This window comes from Boleophthalmus pectinirostris, unplaced genomic scaffold, assembly GCF_026225935.1.
Source record: "Boleophthalmus pectinirostris isolate CB_2022bp ecotype Guang Dong unplaced genomic scaffold, ASM2622593v1 HiC_scaffold_1, whole genome shotgun sequence".
Taxonomy (NCBI): domain Eukaryota; kingdom Metazoa; phylum Chordata; class Actinopteri; order Gobiiformes; family Gobiidae; genus Boleophthalmus; species Boleophthalmus pectinirostris.
In genome coordinates, this window is record NW_026570970.1 from 3,356,940 (window position 1) to 3,377,717 (window position 20,778).

General features: G+C 41.1%; 1 protein-coding gene across 1 annotated transcript in view; it reads left to right on the forward strand.

The window, feature by feature from the left end:
• si:ch211-39i22.1 (retinitis pigmentosa 1-like 1 protein) overlaps positions 1-20,778 on the forward strand; it is a 143,197-nt gene that overhangs the window by 100,913 nt on the left and 21,506 nt on the right. Inside the window, exons 7-8 of the mRNA XM_055150718.1 lie at positions 5,235-5,267; positions 16,664-16,684. Of these exons, the coding sequence (XP_055006693.1) occupies positions 5,235-5,267; positions 16,664-16,684 (54 nt within the window). The remainder of the gene's footprint in view (positions 1-5,234; positions 5,268-16,663; positions 16,685-20,778) is intronic.

A 20,778-nucleotide genomic window follows, 5' to 3' on the forward strand; every position in this document is an offset into this window, starting at 1 on the left:
CGACGCCACCGCCCAGATTTATGAAGCGCTCGATTCAACACAGATGTGACTCGTCCTCCACAACCGGGACTAAACCAGGACTAAACCAGGACTGAACCAGGACCGAACCAGGACTGAACCAGGACTGAACCAGGACTGAACCAGGACTGAACAGGACTGAACCAGGACTAACCAGGACTGACCAGGACTGACAGGACTGAACCAGGACTGAACCAGGACTAAACAGGACCAGACCAGGACTGAACCAGGACTGAACCAGGACTGAACCAGGACTGAAACCAGGACTAAACCAGGACTGAACCAGGACTGAACCAGACTAAACCAGGACTGAACAGGACTAAACCAGGACTGAACCAGGACTGAACAAAGACTAAATCAGGACCAGACCAGGACTTGAACAGGAACCAGGACTTGAACCAGGACCAAACAAGGACCAAACCAGGACCAAACAAGGACCAAACAAGGACCAAACCAGGACTAAACCAGGACTTAGCCAGGTCTACACCAGGTCTAAACTAGGACTAAGCCAGGACTAAACCAGGACTGAACCAGGTCTAAATCAGGACCGAATTAGGACTAAACCCAGGAGTGAACCAGGTCTAAACCAGGTCTAAACTAGGATTAAACTAGGACTAAACCAGGACTGAACAAGAACTAAAACCAGGACTAAACCAGGACTGAGTGAGGACTTGAACCAGGACTTGAACCAGGGACTGAACCGGGACTGAACCAGGACTGGACCAGGTCTAAAACCAGGACTGGACCAGGTCTAAAACCAGGACTGGACCAGGTCTAAAACCAGGACTAGACCAGGACTAGACCAGGACTGAACAAAGACCAAATCAGGACTTGAACCAGGACCAAACAAGGACCAAACCAGGACTAAACCAGGATTTAGCCAGGTCTACACCAGGTCTAAACTAGAACTAAGCCAGGACTAAACCAGGACTAAATAAGGTGTAAACCAGGACTGAACCAGGACTGGACCAGAGCAGGGATGGTTTTATGAAAACCGCTGCACTAAAAACTGGATTTGAACTGAGTCCTTCCCTCAAACTGAAAAAAACAAAACTCTGTTCCACCTTGTGATGTCATGTGGTGATACGGGATGAGGAGGAAACATTAGAACAGGAGGATCTGGAGTATGTCGGTGTCAGTACCTCGGTCGTCCTGCAGGGGGAGACTGGAGCACAAACTCAAAAACAGAAAAGCCTGGTGCGGTTTGGGAATCGAACCCGGGGCCGTGTGGCCGCGGGGCAGAGTGACTCACCCTCGTGCCACCGAGCGCCGCCCTGCGTCACGCCAAGTCCGGATTTGACGATTTAATAAAGTTTGATGAAAAACACGCGGAGGATTTATATGTTTTTTGTTTGTTTGGTTTTTTGTTTTCACAGTTTGGTCCCCACACCCTTTTTCCACCAGTGAACGACGACCGGTGGAACAACGACTCACTTTTGTCACGTTTTCTTTTAATTTTACTGATCAGAATTAGTTTAAACGTCGAATATTAAACCAAACGGACTCTCGTGAGGTTTAAATCGTGTTCTCGTGTTGTTTCCTCGTCAAAAACAAACCTGGACTTGTGTTTGTTCTATTCAAATATTTGAGTAAAAATTTATTTTTAGTCTGTCTACATCTCCAAAACTCGATCCTGGTTTAGTCCTGGTTTAGACCTTGTTTGGTCCCTTTTTAGTCCTGGTTCTGTCCTGGTTTTAGACCTGGTTTAGTCCTGGTTTAGACCTGATTTAGTCCTATTTTCGTCCTGGTTTAGTCCTGGTTTGAGTCCTGGTTTAGACCTGGTTTAGTCCTGGTTTGATCCTTGTTTAGACTTGATTTAGTCCTGGCTTAGTCTTAGTATAGACCTGGTTTAGTCCTATTTTCATCCTTTTTTAGTCCTGGCTCAGTCCTAGTTTAGACCTGGTGTAGACCTGGTTCAGTCCTGATTCAGTCCTGGTTTAGACCTGGTTTAGTCCTATTTTCATCCTGGTTTAGTTCTGATTTAGTCCACGGGCGGGTAACAGGTTTAATTTTCAGACCATTTAAAAACATTTCTAAGAGTTTTTGTTTTTTGCGTGCTTCATGTAAACGTCAAACTCGCTCAACATTCCATCACAGACCTGCATGTAGAGCCCCCCCCCCCCGGCGCGACGTCACCGTGAACCGTCAACAACGCGCCGCTTTTCCACGTCCGGTCCAGAGTCCGGTCCAGAGTCCGGCCCAAACCCTGAGATCCCGAGACTCTGACTCACCGCGCTCTTATCTGACGCCGCGTTTTCAAATAAATCCTCGACCGGTGAAAAGTCTGGACACACCCTCCCGTTCAGAGCTTTTCTTTTTATGATACAAGATTTACGGCCGAGGGTTTTTCCAACGCAAACACTCACACAAAACCCACTCGAGCGCACACAGACACTGGGGAGAGGAGGGTTAAGTGTCTTGCTCAAGGACACAACAACAGTGTTCCTCAATCGGAGCTGGAATCACACCGACCGCCCGCGGAAAAACTCTTTACCAACTGAGCTCCTGTCGCACCAAAGATTTATGGGATTATCCTCGTGCTGGAGTCGAGAGCGAACGGACCGAGACCAAGACCAGTCCCAGACCACAGGGTCCAGAGACCAGGACAAGACCAAGACCTCTGAGGGTCGAGACCGAGACGAGACTGAGACCAAGCGCCATCAAGACCGAGACGAGACTGAGTTAAAATCCGCTCGAGTCTGAGACGAGACCAAGACTGTAAAACAAGCGGTCTCGAGGCCAGTCTCAAGATCAAGACCGAGTCCAAGACAAGACCGAGTCCAAGCGGCATCAAGACCGAGACGAGACCGAGTCCGAGAGGCGATCAGGATCAGGATAGAAAAGCGGACTTGAGGCCGGTCTCGAGACCAAGACCGAGATCAAGTGTCATCAAGACTGAGACAAGAATGAGTCCAAATGTGTTTGAGTCCGAGATAAGACCAAGACCATAAAAAAGTGGTCTCGAGGCCGGTCTCAAGATCGAGACCGAGACGAGCCCGAGACGAGACCGAATCCAAATGTGCTAGAGTCCGAGAGGCGATCAAGACTGTAAAAAAGCGATTTCAAAGCCGAGACCAAGACTGAGTCTGAGAAAAGACCAAGTCCAAATGCGCTCGAGTCTGAGACGAGACAAAGACTAAAACAGCGGTCTCAAGGCCAGCCTCAAGATCAAGACCGAGTCCAAGACAAGACCGATTCCAAGCGCCATCAAGACCGAGACAAGACTGAGTCCAAATGCGCTTCAGTCCAAGACAAGACCAAGACTGTAAAAAAGCGGTCTTGAGGCTGGTCTCGAGATCAAGATCAAGTCTGAGACAAGAACGAGACCAAGTGCCTTCGAGACCGAGACGAGACCGAGACGAGACCGAGACGAGACCGAGACGAGACCGAGACGAGACCGAGACGAGACCGAGACGAGACCGAGACCAAGTGCCTTCAAGTTTCAGACCTTGAATCCAAGACAAGACAGAGTTCAAATGCACTCGAGTCCGAGGCGAGATCAAGACTGTAAAAAAGGCCAGTCTCGAGACCAAGACCGAGATCAAGCCTCATCAAGATTGAGACAAAAATTAGTCCAAATGTGTTTGAGTCCGAGACAAGACCAAGACCGTAAAAAAGCGGTCTCAAGGCTGGTTTCGAGATCAAGACCGAGTCTGAGACTGGAACAAGACCAAGTGCCTTCAAGACCGAGACAAGACCAAGACCAAGCACCTATGAGACCGAGACGAGACCGAGACGAGACTGAGACCAAGCGCCTTCAAGACCAAGAGAAGACCGAGACGAGACCGAGACGAGACCGAGACGAGACGAGAGACCGAGACCGAGACGAGACCGAGACGAGACGAGACCGAGACGAGACCGAGACGAGACCGAGCACCTTTAAGACTGAGACGAGACCGAGACGAGACCGAGACAAGACCGAGACCAAATGTGCTAGAGTCCGAGAGGCGATCAAGACTGTAACAAAATGGCCTCGAAGCCAGTCTCGAGACAAAGACCGAGTCCGAGACAAGACCAAGTCCAAATACACTCGAGTCCAAGACGAGACCAAGACTGTAAAAAAGCGGTTTTCCTTTTTCTTTGTCGACAGTAAAAACTCTGTGTTCTCTGAGTGAGCTGCACGATCAAGTCCCTGAAATGGTTTTTAAATCCTTCAGTGAGAATCTACAGAGTAAAAAATCATGGAAATAAAGACGAAACAGCTGAAAACGTGTCTAAACTCTTAGTCGTGCACAATGTGATGTTATTGTGTTGTTATTGTGTTGTTATTGTGTTGTTATTGTGATTGTTATTGTGTTGTTATTGTGTTGTTATTGTGTTGTTATTGTGTTGTTATTGTGTGTGTATTGTGATGTTATTGTGTTGTTGTTATTGTTTGTGATGTGATGTTATTGTGATGTTATTGTGTTGTTATTGTGTTGTTATTGTGATGTTATTGTGTTGTTATTGTTATTGTGATTGTGATTGTTATTGTGTTATTGTGATGTTATTGTGATGTTATTGTGATATTATTGTGTGATTGTTATTGTGATGTTATTGTGTTGTTATTGTGTTGTTATTGTGATGTTATTGTGTTGTTATTGTGATGTTATTGTGTTGTTATTGTGATGTTATTGTGTTGTTATTGTGTTGTTATTGTGATGTTATTGTGATGTTATTGTGTTGTTATTGTGATGTTATTGTGTTGTTATTGTGTTTGTGATGTTATTGTGATGTTATTGTGTTGTGATTGTGTATTGTGATGTTATTGTGATGTTGTTATTGTGATGTTATTGTGTTGTTATTGTGTTGTTATTGTGATGTTATTGTGATGTTATTGTGTTGTTATTGTGTTGTTATTGTGTTGTTATTGTGTTGTTATTGTGATGTTATTGTGTTGTTATTGTGATGTTATTGTGTGTTTGTTATTGTGTTGTTATTGTGTTGTGATGTATTGTGATGTTATTGTGTTGTTATTGTGATGTTATTGTGTTGTTATTGTGTTGTTATTGTGATGTTATTGTGTTGTTATTGTGATGTTATTGTGATGTTATTGTGTTCTTCTGCACGTGAGTCACACCCTCAGAGTTAAATGGGACGACTCTGCCGGTGTCGTTTTCTCCTGAACACACAAACCCAGATACACTCTCTTGTTTCCTCTCGTTTTATCTGCGTCTCGTGTTACTGATGCTCTGATTTCCTGCGCTCATCCCTGTCCTCCATTTTGTCTCCCGCAGATGAGAAGCCGAAGCCCGCCGCCGTCGCCGAAGGTACGTCACTGCAACTTTAATGATTTATTTGATTGACTGATTTTTTAAAATGGATTATTACTGTGTGTTTGTGTGTGAGACGGAATTTACATCTGGTAACGTGGGCAGAACTGCACATGATTATTTTTGATTTCATTCAAAATATTATATTATATTATTTTCATTTTATTTTTATTTTATTTTTATTTCATTTTATCATTACTGTTTATTTTTATTTTATTTTCATTTTATTTTCATTACCATTTATTTTTATTTTATCATTACTGTTTATTTTCATTTTATTTTATTTTATCATTACCATTTATTTTCATTTTATTTTTATTTTATTTTATCATTACTGTTTTTTTTATTTTATCATTACAGTTTATTTTCATTTTATTTTATCATTACTATTTTTTTATTTATTTTATAGTTACTGTTTATTTTTATTTTATTTTTTCATTTTATTTTCATTTTATCATTACCATTTATTTTTATTTTATCATTACTGTTTATTTTCATTTTATTTTATTTTCAATTTATTTTATCATTACCATTTATTTTATTTTATCATTACTGTTTTTTTTTTATTTTATCATTACAGTTTATTTTCATTTTTATTTTATCATTACTGTTTTTTTTTATTTTATAGTTACTGTTTATTTTTTTATTTTATTTTATTTTCATTTTATTATTTTATTTTATCATTACTGTTTATTTTCATTTTATTTACTTTTTTGATATACCCTTACATTAATATTAATTTTATGTGTGGAAAAACAAAACAAAACAAAAAACTATACATACACTGTGACATACAGTATGTGGAGAAAAAAGCACTGAAGAAATTGCATTTTTTTTTTTTAAAAGTGTCAATTTACACTCCAGCCTCTGCACCTTATTTTATGTTAAAAGAATATTTTATTAATTTTAGTTTTATCCATCGCAAAACTGTTCTAAGATTGTTCAGATTTGTAGCTAAACTAAAAATTTCAGTATTGACCAAAATAATTACGATAATGATTTTTTTCCATAATCGAGCAGCTCTAGTATTTTACGAGTGTTTCGCGTGTTTGCCGAGTTTACGTTGTTGCTGTTTCGTTGTAAATTTGTGTAACTTTAAAGTCAAAAAACGTCAAAAAACAGAACTTGTTGATTTAAAACCGTTTGCGTTGGTCCAAACTTCTTTCTCGTTTATGTTCAGATCGTTCAGAGCTTCTATTTACGATTTTCTTAATCCAGAGCTGAGTTTTTTTCCATCACAGTTACACTAAAACAACAACTAGCATGCCAACGGTGCATTTTTGTGTCACAGTTTTAACAATCTGACGTATTTTCCGCTGCTTAAACACGATTTATCTGTTCTGGGGCAGGACACGTTTAACTCAAAAATGGAAAAATAATCCGGCAGAGCGTCTTTAACATTGTGAATTATTTATTACAATGAATAAATTTTTTTCAGTTCAAAGACGAAACTGTCGCCGTGAAGGAAAAACCGTGTGTGTGTCTGGATTATTTAGTGTAAATACTTGAAACCTGCGCTCACATTAAAGCTGATTTACTCGGGTGAGTCTGATGTTAAATCAACAGAGCGACGCCGTAACGCGGAGAATTCTCTAAACACTCGACGTTTCTTATCGTTCACGCCTTTGCAGATAACCACAGAAAATATTGCGTTTCTCAAGAGTTCGGTTAATGTCTCCCAAAGGTCGCGGCATTAATCTCGTGTCTCATTGCCGTGTGGTCTGTGAGTAAAAAAAAAAAAAAAAAAAACACCTGTGGGATTACGAAAGGTCTGCGCCTGTCGCTGGAATTATTACATCGATTTATGCTCCAATAAATGAAAACTGAACGAAAATCATACGTGTTTTTAATGAGATGTCACATTTTGAAACATTAAATAACATAAATAAACGGCTCGACTTTACATTTAGTCAGTTACAGGTGGATTTAAAGCTCAAAATTTACAAAAAATACCTCAAAAATACCAAGAAAAACAGACATTTCCACAGATTTCCACACCAAGAAGTTACAGGTCAGTAACTTCTTGGTCGTCTGGTTTGTTCTCCGTGAAGATAGAAAGGTTTAAAGCCATACTGCGAAACATTCCAGACAAAGTGATAACATAGAGCTGCTCGATTATGGAAAAAATCATTATCACGATTATTCAAACGATTATTTTTTAGTTACATGATGCATTTATTCAGCATTTTCTCTCTATCTCAAAAAAAAAAAAAAAAACTTTACGCAATGATAATTACGATAATTTGTGCAAAACTTTCAAATTGAAAACAAATTCAGGCTACAAATCTGAACCTTAGATCAGTTTTGCAATGAATAAAACATAAAATGAATAAAAAATAAACTTTGAACATGAAATAAGACATAGAAAAACATAAATGTGTCCAAAATAAACTCTATATCCAGCTGTTCTACAATCTCTATATTTAAAAATAAAATAAATATACTTATTTAAATTTAAAAAAACTCGAAATAAACTTTGTAAATCTCCATTTCAGCTCGATTATATGAGTTTGGAGACTCAAAATTAAATTAAATGCACAGACTTACGATAACATCTCCACCAGAAAAGCTTTTTTTTTTTTTTTTTTTTACGGACTCTCCACCAGTTACCGTTACCGTATTTTTCATACTATAAGGCGCACTTAAAATCCTTTTAATTTTCTCAAAAAGCGACCGTGCATCTTATGTTTTAATTCTGGTTGTGTTACTGACATCGAACTGATTTTCTGTGGTACACGTCGCTCAAAAATCTGTCAAAATGTTTTAGTACGACTTTGTTAAACTACGAAGCCGCACCTCTTGATGGATTGTCGGAGAATTACGGCGACCGAAATCAGGAGCCTCGCGGAGTAAAAGAGCGAGTTGTTTTTTTCAGAGCTTATAGTTTATGCAAATGAGTCATGTGGTTTTAAGTTTAGTTCCTGTAAAACGTAAACGAATGTGCTCAAAGCTGAATTAAACACATTATTACTCAGTGTTTATTTGAGTCGTCCTCGTAGGAAATAAGAATTACACCACGATCTGCCGATGGATCGAGGACGTTTGGACTCAGGATCAGACTCAAGTGTCGTCCGTTTGTTTCTCTTAATGCTCCTTACTGTCCACTAACTGTAGACGCTCTCTGTTAGACTTTAATCTGAGTTTAATTTTAACACGATCTGATCAGAAAGGCCACGATACGATACATATTTCGATACAGTGCACTTTCGATTCGATACGATATATTTCAAAACGATTCGATACGGTTCGGTAAAAAATAAAGGCTATATCGTGGCTGTGATACTAAAAGTCTTTGTTACACCTCTTATTGTGCAAACTTAAAATGAAAAACTCCCATTTTACTCATCAAAAAGTGAAACTGTCAAATGTGTCGCGTAAACAAGCAACAAAACTGTAGCTGTAAGAAAATAATTTAGCAAAATAAACCAAAAAATACTCTTGGCGATATATCGATACAGCAGCCCACAATATCGATGCTGTATCGTCACAGTAAACGATACGATATATTGATATTTCGATATTTTTGCACACCCCTAGTCAGTGTTGGGAAATTTACTTTTAAAATGTAATCCCCTACAGATTACAGATTACACACACCAGAATGTAGTCTGTAACGTAATCCATTAATTTACTTAAAGTGAGTAATGTAATCTGATTACTTTGGATTACTTGATTTACTGTAGAGAAACAAAGACTCGGATCATAACATAAGAAGTTTTGTCTGATAAAAGAAAATAAAAAGCCCAGACTTTACTTAAACAAATTAAAAATATTATTGATAAAAGACGAAGAAACACGTCCACACAGCAGGATTTAGTCCTGTTAAATCCTGTTTTAGTCCCGGTTTAGACCTGGTTTAGACCTGGTTTAGACCTGGTTTAGTCCTGGTTTTAGGCCTAGTTTAGACCTGGTTTAGACCTTGTTTAGTTCTAGTTTAGACCTAGTTTAGATCTGGTTTTAGTCCTGGTTTAGACCTGGTTTTAGACCTGGTTTAGACCTGGTTTAGATCTGGTTTTAGTCCTGGTTTTCCTGGTTTTAGACCTGGTTTAGACCTGGTTTTAGTCCTGGTTTAGATTCTAGTTTAGACCTGGTTTAGACCTTTGTTTAGTTTAGTTTTAGACCTGGTTTTAGTCCTGGTTTAGACCTGGTTTAGTTCTAGTTTAGACTGGTTTTAGACCTGGTTTTAGACCTGGTTTAGTTCTAGTTTAGACCTGGTTTTAGACCTGGTTTTAGACCTGGTTTAGTTCTAGTTTAGACCTGGTTTTAGACCTGGTTTAGTTCTAGTTTAGACCTGGTTTTAGACCTGGTTTTAGACCTGGTTTAGTTCTAGTTTAGACCTGGTTTTAGTCCTGATTTAGGCCTGGTTTAGTTTCCGGCAATGAGTGGAATTACCGAAAAAGGGGGATAGAGCCAAAACACGAAAAAAGGAAAACAGGAAAATCCCTCTGTGTAATCCATTTATTTCAACAAAGTAACTGTAATCTAATTACCACTCACTGAAACAGTAACTGTAACTGAGTACTTTTACTCATCATTTGTACTCTGATTACATAACTCCAGTACATGTAATCTGTTACTCCCCGACACTGCCCCGAGTATATTCACATTTTCTTTGTTTATTGGTCGTTTTTAAGCAGAATTTTTGTGTTTTACCTAAAGAAATGTCGGTGTTTGTGTGTCTTTACTGTCGGCAGGACCAGACTGGTCAAAAATAGGGACAACAGGGACATTTTTTGTATGAAACTGGGACAAATCGGTGGTTTTGGATAAATCTGCTGGGACAGGGGACACGGGCTCAAAAAAAGGATTTAGTTGAAAATCAAACTCTTAAACTGGACCATGACGCTCGCACCGATGACCTGCTCTTTAAATCCATTTTGTCTTTTTTTTTCCTTGAGTTTTCAGACTATTTTAAAACTTTTCATGGCTTTGCTCGCGTCACTTTAGTAAGTAAGGCAAGGCAAGGCAAGTTTATTTGTACAGCACAATTCGTACACAAAGTAATTCAAAGTGCTTTACAGAATAAGAAATACATTAAAATCATAATAAAAACAAATCAAACATAAATAATCATGAAGATTAAAATTAAAAAGAGAGAAGAGTGCAGAATGAAAACCTTTCAGTTATTTGCACAGTTAAACAGAAATGTTTTAGAGTCTGGATTTAAACAGCGTCACAGAAGAGTCTGTCTCACATGTTCAGACTGTTCCAGGTTTTAGCTGCATGAACCTGAAACTCTGACTCCCCTTGTTTAGTCGTGACTCTGGGCACCAGCAGGAGTTGGTCCCTGAGCTCCTCAGAGTGTGAGATGTTCATATGACACTAACATGTCACAGATGGACTTTGGTGCTCGACCATGGAGACACTTGTACAAACAGAGACGCTTTAAAGTCTCTGAGCCACAGGAGCCAGAGCAGAGACCTGAGACCAGGACTTATGTGCTCGTACTTCCTAGTTCGAGTCAGGACCCGAGCTGCAGCGTTCTGGATGTTCTGGATGTTCTGGATGTTCTGGATGTTCTGCAGCGTCTCACAGCTCGTTTGGAGAGACCAGTGAGCAGAACATTACAGTATCTAATCTACTGGAGACAAATGCATGGATAAGTTTCTCCAAGTCTGATTTAGACAGTAAACCTTTGATTTTTGCTCTGTTTTTAGATGGTAAAAGGCTGCAGATGTTTTTGATTTGATGTGGCTGTTAAAGTTCAAGTCTGAGTCCATTATTACCCCGAGATTTCTTGCCTGATTTGAAGGTTTTAGAGAGAGAGACTGGAGGTGATGCTGACACTGTCCCTTTGTTTCTGTGGACCAAACACTATGACTTCAGTCTTGTCAGAGTTTAGCTGGAGAAAGTTGTTTTGCAACCAGTACAGAAACTTTCCGCCGTAGAAATACCCGTAGAACACCCCCAGCGCGATGTCACTGCGGAGTATCAGCTGAAACCTGCAGAGTTGCACCGTGCCGTTCCCAGGCTGAGCGCAGGAGAGGGCGGGGGGGGGCAGATGGGGCAGATAGCGGCGAGGGCCCGGGGGCAGTAAACAGCAGTGAAAACATTCCTCGTACATCATCGTTTTAAAGTGACAGTTTGAACAGAGCCACTCGGGAGCCACACTGGGGCTTTGTTTCGGCGCCCGGAGCTCGGGTATGCGCAGCGTTTCAACAATGTGCGACGCCATAAAAATGAAAACACGGAACATTTCGGCGTGGAGTTTAAACAAAAGGACGTACGCGATGTTCATGTCGCGCTCAGTTCTCTCCCAAGTCAAGTCGAGTCGAGTTAAAACGATGTTACCTCCTCGAAAAACGGACCCGGAGTCGCTGGAGTTTTCACGTGAACGGCTCCTTTTACCTTCAGTTCGGTGAAGATCGACAAGTCCAGAGAGAAATGATCCGGGTGATTCGAGTGAAGGTGTGCGGAGTTTAAAAACACAGTGGAGCACTTCCTGTGTCGACTAGAGACCAGGACGAGACCAAGACTTCTGAGGGTTGAGGCCGAAACGAGGCTGAAAGACCGAAGAGAGACCGAGACCGAGACCGAGACGAGACCGAGACCGAGACGAGACGAGACGAGACCGAGACCGAGACCGAGACCGACCGAGACGAGAGACCAGACGAGACCGAGACCAGACGAGACCGAGACGACCGAGACAAGACGAGACAAGACAAGACCGAGACCAGACCAGACCAGAGAGACAAGACGACAAGACCGAGAGAGACAAGACAAGACCGAGACCAAGACGAGAGACCGACAGACCGAGACCGAGACCAGACGACCGAGACAAGACCGAGACAAGACCGAGACCAGACCGAGACCGAGAGACCGAGACCAGACCGAAGACCGAGACGAGCCTTTCAAGATCAAGACGAGTCAAGATCAAGACCGAGACAAGACCGAGACAAGACGCCTTCAAGACCGAGATGAGACAAGACAAGACCGAGACCAAGACCAAGCGCCTACAAGACCGAGACCGAGAGACCGAGACAAGACCGAGACAAGACCGACAAGACAAGACCGAGACAGACCGACAAGAGACAAGACGAGACAAGACCGAGACAAGACCGAGACCGAGACCGAGACGAGACAAGACCAAGCGCCTTCAAGACGAGAGACAAGACAAGACAGACAAGACTGAGACCAAGTGCCAACAAGACGGAGAGGAGACCAGAGAAGACCGAGAGAGAGACCGAGACAAGACCGAGACAAGAGAGACAAGACTGAGACCAGACGCCTTCAAGACAGTCCAAAATGCGCTTGAGTCCAAGACAAGACCTAGACCATAAAAAAGGTCTTGAGGCCGGTCTCGAGTTCAGGCCCGGTCTTGAAGACTACGACACTACAGACAACAGAAGGTTTTCAGTTTGAGAAAAGAACTCAGCGTAAATGTTCAGAGTTTAAACTTTAAATAACTTTAAAACAAAACTGAAAATAACGTAAAATGGACTTGGCCTCGGGTGTGTGTCTTTTTTTGTGTGTTTCTTGTGTGTTTTTTGTGTGTTGTGTGTTTTTTGTGTGTGTGTTTCTTGTGTGTTTTTTGTGTGTTGTTGTGTGTTTTTTGTGTGTTTCTTGTGTGTTTCTTTTGTGTTTTTGTGTGTTTCTTGTGTGTTTTTGTGTGTGTTTTTGTGTGTGTTTCTTGTGTGTGTTTTTTGTGTGTTTCTTGTGTGTCTTTTGTGCGTTTCTTGTGGGTTTCTAATGATTATCGTGCAGTGTCATTAGTGGATTGTCGGGGCCTGGACAGGTCTGAGCTCGCGCTGACGTGAGTTTACACGGAGCAGATTTCTGTGTTTGTTTTGGGATTACTTTGAAGACAGACCAGACACACACACAGAAACACACAGAAACACACACGGAAGCACAAAGAAACACACAAAGAAACACACACAGAAACACAAAGAAACACAAAGAAACACACAGAAACACACACAGAAGCACAAAGAGACACACACCTTTAACTTCCTCTGTCAGACCTCCCTGTGTCAACTTAAAAACGTGAAAAATAGAACTTGTTGCTGATTTGAAAGTGTTCGCCGTGGGTCCAGTTTCCAGTTTTTCTTGCTCTGTTGTTTCGTTGACGATCAAAGTGTTTTCTTCTGGAAGATTTTCTGTCACATTTGGTGTTGGGGGGGGAAAAAAAAAAAAGAAAAGAAAAAAAAGGCAGTACCATCTCAAAATCCACAGTTTCCGTGATGTCATAAATTTGTGATGATTTTAAGAAAAACATATACATTTTCTGGCAGGTATTGCGATTTCGATTTCGTTTCAGTGCACATGAACATTCACAAACGTCACAGAAACTTTCACCACACCAGAGTCCTGCACCGACGATCCGACGCTGGACCCTAAAAGCCCAATTTTACGGTGCAGCGTCAGAGCGTCTGTGTCGACCGACGTGCACCTTCAAAATTTTCTAACTACGCGTCAAAACGATGTAGACGGCAGGAAAAACGACGCAGACAATAAGGGCTGTGATTGGTCGTCTCTACCTTGGCTCTACAAACATTTCTGTCGAACATTGAGTAATAATGTGTTTAATTCAGTTTTGACACATTTGTTTACAATTTACAGAAGCTAAACTTAAAACCACATGACTCATTTGCATAAACTATAAGCTCTGATAAAAGAAAACAAAACTGCTCTTTCCTTGTGTCGCTGATGCGGTTCAGCTTCTGTCGGATTAAAGGACACGACTCAGGCCCCGTTCACACTGTTGCACTACATATTCAAGTTGTTTTTGTTGTGTGTACAGTGTTTGTTCACATTAATCCGACTGAAAACGTCTCCAGAATCTGAACGATCTGGTGCCTCCAGCTCCTCGAGTTCATGTTGGTCCAGATGTGACGGGGACTGTGGGACTCCTGAAAACTCTGATACTCTGATGTGTGTCTGTCACCGCCGAGTCATTCACCACAAAACACTAAGACACACAATATGTGTCCATTCACATAAACGTGTGTCTGTGTGCACCACCTGCACACGTATAATGTGTGAAAAGGAAGAGGAAACCACATTAGAACAGATTAGAAAACGGCCTCATCTGTTTGTTTAAGGTTCGGTCTTTGCAGTCAGACTCTTCTCCAGTGCCGAGGTTCAACAAATCTCCTGTACACGACTCAGAAATGTAAATATCTGCGCGTGACCTTTGCCCTCGGCGCAGTCACGATGATAAACTGCCTCATGTTCCGACCTGTAAACGTGCGTCTGACCTTTAAACTGTGGATTTTTGTCTTTTCTTTTCAAAATTCATTTGTACTTTTTTTTTTTTTTTTTTTACCTCAGTTTACTCCCCAAGAAAAATCACACACTCAGAAATCAACTGATTATTTAAGATGTTGTACATGATTTTTCCCCCCCCTCATTTTATTTGAGTAAAACTTTTTGTTGTCTGATAAGCAGGAAGTATGTAGTTAGCATGCTAGTTGTTGTTTTTAGTTTTACAGTAACAGCAGAACTCCGTAGCAGGAGTAGGCGTAGGAGTACGAGTAGGAGTAGTAGTAGTAGTAGTAGTAGTAGTAGGAGTAGTAGGAGTAGTAGGAGTAGTAGGTAGTAGTAGTAGTAGTAGTAGGAGTAGTAGTAGTAGTAGTAGTAGTAGTAGTAGTAGTAGTAGTAGTAGTAGTAGTAGTAGTAGTAGTAGTAGTAGTAGTAGAGTAGTAGTAGGAGTAGTAGGTAGTAGTAGTAGTAGTAGTAGTAGTAGGTAGTAGGCAGTAGTAGTAGTAGTAGTAGTAGTAGTAGTAGTAGTAGTAGTAGTAGTAGTAGTAGTAGTAGTAGTAGTAGTAGTAGTAGATGTAGGTAGTAGTAGTAGTAGTAGATGTAGGTGTAGTAGTAGTAGTAGATGTAGGAGTAGTAGTAGTAGTAGTAGTAGTAGTAGTAGTAGTAGTAGTAGTAGTAGTAGTAGTAGTAGTAGTAGTAGTAGTAGTAGTAGTAGTAGTAGTAGTAGTAGTAGTAGTAGTAGTAGTAGTAGTAGTAGTAGTAGTAGTAGTAGTAGTAGTAGTAGTAGTAGTAGTAGTAGTAGTAGTAGTAGTAGTAGTAGTAGTAGTAGTAGTAGTAGTAGTTGTAGTTGTAGTGTGTAGTAGTAGTAGTAGTGTGTAGTAGTAGTAGTAGTAGTAGTAGTAGTAGTAGTAGTAGGTAGTAGTAGTAGTAGTAGTAGTAGTAGTAGTAGTAGTAGTAGTAGTAGTAGTAGTAGTAGTAGTAGTAGTAGTAGTAGTAGTAGTAGTAGTAGTAGTAGTAGTAGTAGTAGTAGTAGTAGTAGTAGTAGTAGTAGTAGTAGTAGTAGTAGTAGTAGTAGTAGTAGTAGTAGTAGTAGTAGTAGTAGTAGTAGTAGTAGTAGTAGTAGTAGTAGTAGTAGTAGTAGTAGTAGTAGTAGTAGTAGTAGTAGGTAGTAGTAGTAGTAGTAGTAGTAGTAGTAGTAGTAGTAGTAGTAGTAGTAGTAGTAGTAGTAGTAGTAGTAGTAGTAGTAGTAGTAGTAGGTAGTAGTAGTAGTAGTAGTAGTAGTAGTAGTAGTAGTAGTAGTAGTAGTAGGTAGTAGTAGTAGTAGTAGTAGTAGTAGTAGTAGTAGTAGTAGTAGTAGTAGTAGTAGTAGTAGTAGTAGTAGTAGTAGTAGTAGTAGTAGTAGTAGTAGGTAGTAGTAGTAGTAGTAGTAGTAGTAGTAGTAGTAGTAGTAGTAGTAGTAGTAGTAGTAGTAGTAGTAGTAGTAGTAGTAGTAGTAGTAGTAGTAGTAGTAGTAGTAGTAGTAGTAGTAGTAGTAGTAGTAGTAGTAGTAGTAGTAGTAGTAGTAGTAGTAGTAGTAGTAGTAGTAGTAGTAGTAGTAGTAGTAGTAGTAGTAGTAGTAGTAGTAGTAGTAAGTTTAGGTCTAGTAGCAGTAGTAGTAGTAGTAGTACTTTGATTTCTATGTCCAACCAGGATATCGGTGGATTCGATATTTGGACGCCGATATATTTTTGATCAGCACGAATCGAGATCGAGTTTAAAACCCGATAAAAACAAAATATGAGAAAACACGAATAAAACATAAAGTAAACGACGAAGTAACACTAAAACATCAACTTTACTTCAGTGTAAAAAAAAAAAAAAAAAAAAAGTGCGTTTTCAGCAACAATTTACAGATATTTTTAAAAGAACTCGTCCTGTTTTTCATGTTTTTTTCAGTCCATAAATTCATTCCAAAACCTTTAACGTGTATTTTTGTGTGAGATTCTCAGTCGTGAGCTGTGAGTTACTGCAGTAAAAGTGTCGTGTGCTCGGGTTTTATGTAAATAACTGTAAATTTACTATAATAATGATAATAATAATAATAATAATAATAATAATAATAAAGTGCTTCGTGTCGTGACTTGCAGCCTCCTCCCTCAGGTCACACGTGTCAAACCTGCTCCTAAAAATCTTCTCCTTTGTCCTTTCAGATCCATCGGCACCGAAAAAAGGTAAGACCCAGTTTGTGTGAGTTTGTGTGTTTTGTGTGTGTTTTGTTTGTGTGAGTTTGTTTGTGCGTCTGTGTGAGTTTGTGTGAGTTTGTTTGTGTTTGTGTGCGTTTGTGTGAGTTTGTGTGTGTTTGTGTGTGTTTGTTTGTGTTTTGTTTTTGTGTGTGTTTGTGTGTGTGTTTTGTTTGTGTGAGTTTGTTTGTGCGTCTGTGTGAGTTTGTGTGTGTTTTGTGTGTGTTTTTTTGTGTGTGTTTTGTGTGTGTGTTTTGTTTGTGTGAGTTTGTTTGTGCGTCTGTGTGAGTTTGTGTGAGTTTGTGTGAGTTTGTTGTGTGTGTTGTGTGTTTTGTGTGTGAGTTTGTTTGTGTTTGTGCGTTTGTGTGAGTTTGTGTGTGTTTTGTGTGTGTGTGTGTTTTGAGTGTTGTGTTGTGTTGTGTGTTTGTGTGTGTTTGTGTGTGTGTTTGTTTTGTGTGTGTGTGTGTGTTGTGTTTGTGTGAGTTTTTTGTGCGTCTGTGTGAGTTTGTGTGTGTTTTGTGTGTGTGTGTGTGTTTTGTGTGTGTGTTTTGTGTGAGTTTGTTTGTGTTTTGTGTGAGTTTGTGTGAGTTTGTGTGTGTGTGTGTGTGTTTTGTTTGTGCGTTGTGTGAGTTTGTGTTGTTGTGGTTTTGTTTGTGTGTTTTGTTTTAAAGTGAACGGCTCCTTTTACGTTTAGTTCAGTACAGATCGGAAATTCCAGGTCTGAAATGATCCAGGTGATTCTAGTGAAGGTGTGTGGAGTTTAAAAACACAGTGGAGCACTTCCTGTATCACCACATGATGACATCACAGGGTGGAACAGAGTGTTTTGTGTTGTGAAGATTCAGGCTTTAGGAGTTCTTCTCTGAGTTTTTGAATTAAAACAAAACAAAACTTCAGGACTGAACCAGGACTAAACCAGGACTAAACCAGGACTAAACCAGGACTAAACCAGGACTAAACCAGGTCTAAACCAGGACTAAACCAGGACTAAACCAGGAAAACCAGGACTGAAACCAGGACTAACCAGGTCTAAACCAGGAAACCAGGAAAAACCAGGTCTAAACCAGGACTAACCAGGACTAAACCAGGACTGAACCAGGACTGAACCAGGACTGAACCAGGGACTGAAAACCAGGTCTAAACCAGGTCTAAACTCCAGGAAACCAGGACTAAACCAGGACTGGAAAACCAGGACTAACCAGGACTAAACCAGGACTGAACCAGGACTAACCAGGAAACCAGGACTGAAACCAGGACTAAACCAGGAAACCAGGACTGAACCCAGGACTAAACCAGGACTAAACCAGGACTGAACCAGGACTGAAACCAGGACTGAAACCAGGTCTAAACCAGGTCTAAACCAGGTCTAACCAGGATTAAACCAGGACTAAACCAGGACTGAACCAGGACTGAACCAGGACTGAAACCAGGACTGAAAACCAGGACTGAACCAGGTCTAAACCAGGACTGAACCAGGACTCTGAAACCAGGACTGAACCAGGACTAAACCAGGACTGAAACCAGGACTGAACCAGGACTGAACCAGGACTAAACCAGGTCTAAACCAGGACTGAACCAGGACTGAACCAGGACTAAACCAGGACTAGTTGTTGGACACGTGGAGTCACCTGCCGCTCCGTGTTCCTCGTGCTCCTCGTGTCATGTTCTAGAAGCATCTATAGGCTCCACAAACACGTGCACAAAAGGAAAACACAAAACGGAAACGCGACACGAAAAGGTTTTGGCGACGAGTTTCAGCAGAACGAGGGAGACCAGATTCTCTACATTCTAAACGCAGCTGCTCTGTTGAAATAAAACGGTGAAAAGAAGGTCGTAGTGGAACATGTCGCGTCGTGATGGGAGGGGGTCAGTCTGGCGCCCCCTGGTGTCTCCGCTCAGTTTCATTTCTGTCCAGCGTCTAGATCAGGGGTCAGAAAACCTTTGGCCTTCACGGTGTCGCCCTTTGTCGCGCCGGGAGGTGAGACGGACGAATCGGGCTTCAGCTCAGGCACTTCTGTCGCTGGATTTATTTATTTTTTGTTTTGTTTTGTTTTATTGTCGTTCACAAACACGATTTTCTGTATTTTGACGAAGCAAATGTCAGTTTATGCTCCTCTGTACTGAAGACGAGTCAAACATTGTGATAGTCCTGGTTTAGTCCTGGTTTAGTCCTGGTTTAGTCCTGGTTTAGTCCTGGTTTAGTCCTGTTTAGTCCTGGTTTAGTCCTGGTTTAATCCTGGTTTACCTGGTTTAGTCTGGTTTAGTCCTGTTAGTCTGGTTTAATCCTGGTTTAGTCCTCTCTGGTTTAGTCCTGGTTTAGTTTAGTCCTGGTTTAGTCCTGGTTTAGTGGTTTCCTGGTTTAGTCCTGGTTTCTGGTTTAGTTAGTCCTGGTTTAGACCTGGTTTAGTCCTGGTTTAGACCTGGTTCAGTCCTGGTTTAGTGGTTATCCTGGTTTAGTCTGGTTTAGTCTGTTTAGTCGGTTTAGTCCTGGTTTAGACCTGGTTTAGTCCTGGTTTTAGTCCTGGTTTAGTCCTGGTTTAGTCCTGGTTTAGTTCTGGTTTAGAATCCTGGTTTAGACCTGGTTTAGACCTGGTTTAGTCCTGGTTTAGACCTGGTTTAGTCCTGGTTTAGTCCTGGTTTAGTCATAGTTTAGACCTGGTTTAGTCCTGGTTTAGTCCTGGTTTAGTCCTGGTTTAGACCTGGTTTAGTCCTGGTTTAGTCCTGGTTTAGACCTGGTTTAGTCCTGGTTTAGTCCTGTTTAGACCTGGTTTAGACCTGGTTTAGTCCTGGTTTAGACCTGGTTTAGTCCCTGGTTTAGTCCTGGTTTTAGACCTGGTTTAGTCCTGGTTTAGTCCTGGTTTAGACCTGGTTTAGACCTGGTTTAGTCCTGGTTTAGTCCTGGTTTAGTCCTGGTTTAGTCCTGGTTTAGTCCTGGTTTAGACCTGGTTTAGTCCTGGTTTAGTCCTGGTTTAGTCCTGGTTTAGTCCTGGTTTAGACCTGGTTTAGTCCTGGTTTAGTCCTGGTTTAGTCCTAGTTTAGACCTGGTTTAGACCTGGTTTAGTCCTGGTTTAGACCTGGTTTAGTCCTGGTTTAGACCTGGTTTAGACCTGGTTTAGTCCTGGTTTAGTCCTGGTTTAGTCCTGGTTTAGTCCTGGTTTAGACCTGGTTTAGTCCTGTTTAGTCCTGGTTTAGACCTGGTTTAGTCCTGGTTTAGTCCTGGTTTAGTCCTGGTTTAGACCTGGTTTAGACCTGGTTTAGACTGGTTTAGTCCTGGTTTAGACCTGGTTTAGACCTGGTTTAGTCCTGGTTTAGTCCTGGTTTAGACCTGGTTTAGACCTGGTTTCCTGGTTTAGTCCTGGTTTACCTGGTTTAGTCCTGGTTTAGTCCTGGTTTAGACCTGGTTTAGACCTCTGGTTTAGACCTGGTTTAGTCCTGGTTTAGTCCTGGTTTAGACCTGGTTTAGTCCTGGTTTAGACCTGGTTTAGACCTGGTTTAGTCCTGGTTTAGTCCTGGTTTAGTCCTGGTTTAGACCTGGTTTAGACCTGGTTTAGTCCTGGTTTAGTCCCTGGTTTAGACCTGGTTTAGTTTTAGTCCTGGTTTAGTCCTGGTTTAGTCCTGGTTTACCTGGTTTAGACCTGGTTTAGTCCTGGTTTAGTCCTGGTTTAGTCCTGGTTTAGTTTAGACCTGGTTTAGTCCTGGTTTAGTCCTGGTTTAGTCCTGGTTTAGTCCTGGTTTAGTCCTGGTTTAGACCTGGTTTAGACCTGGTTTAGTCCTGGTTTAGACCTCGTTTAGTCCTGGTTTAGTCCTGGTTTAGTCCTGGTTTAGACCTGGTTTAGTCCTGGTTTAGACCTGGTTTAGACCTGGTTTAGACCTGGTTTAGACCTGGTTTAGACCTGGTTTAGATCACATTGGTCAAAAATAGAAACACCTGGGACATTTCTTGTATAAAACTGGGACAAATCTCTGGTTTTGTATAAATCTGCTGCGACTGGGAACAGAATTTCAGATATAAACATTTAAATCTCTCAGAAAAGGACTTAAAAGTCGTGAAATGTTGTGTCCTTGCAGCGAGATCATTTTACTGA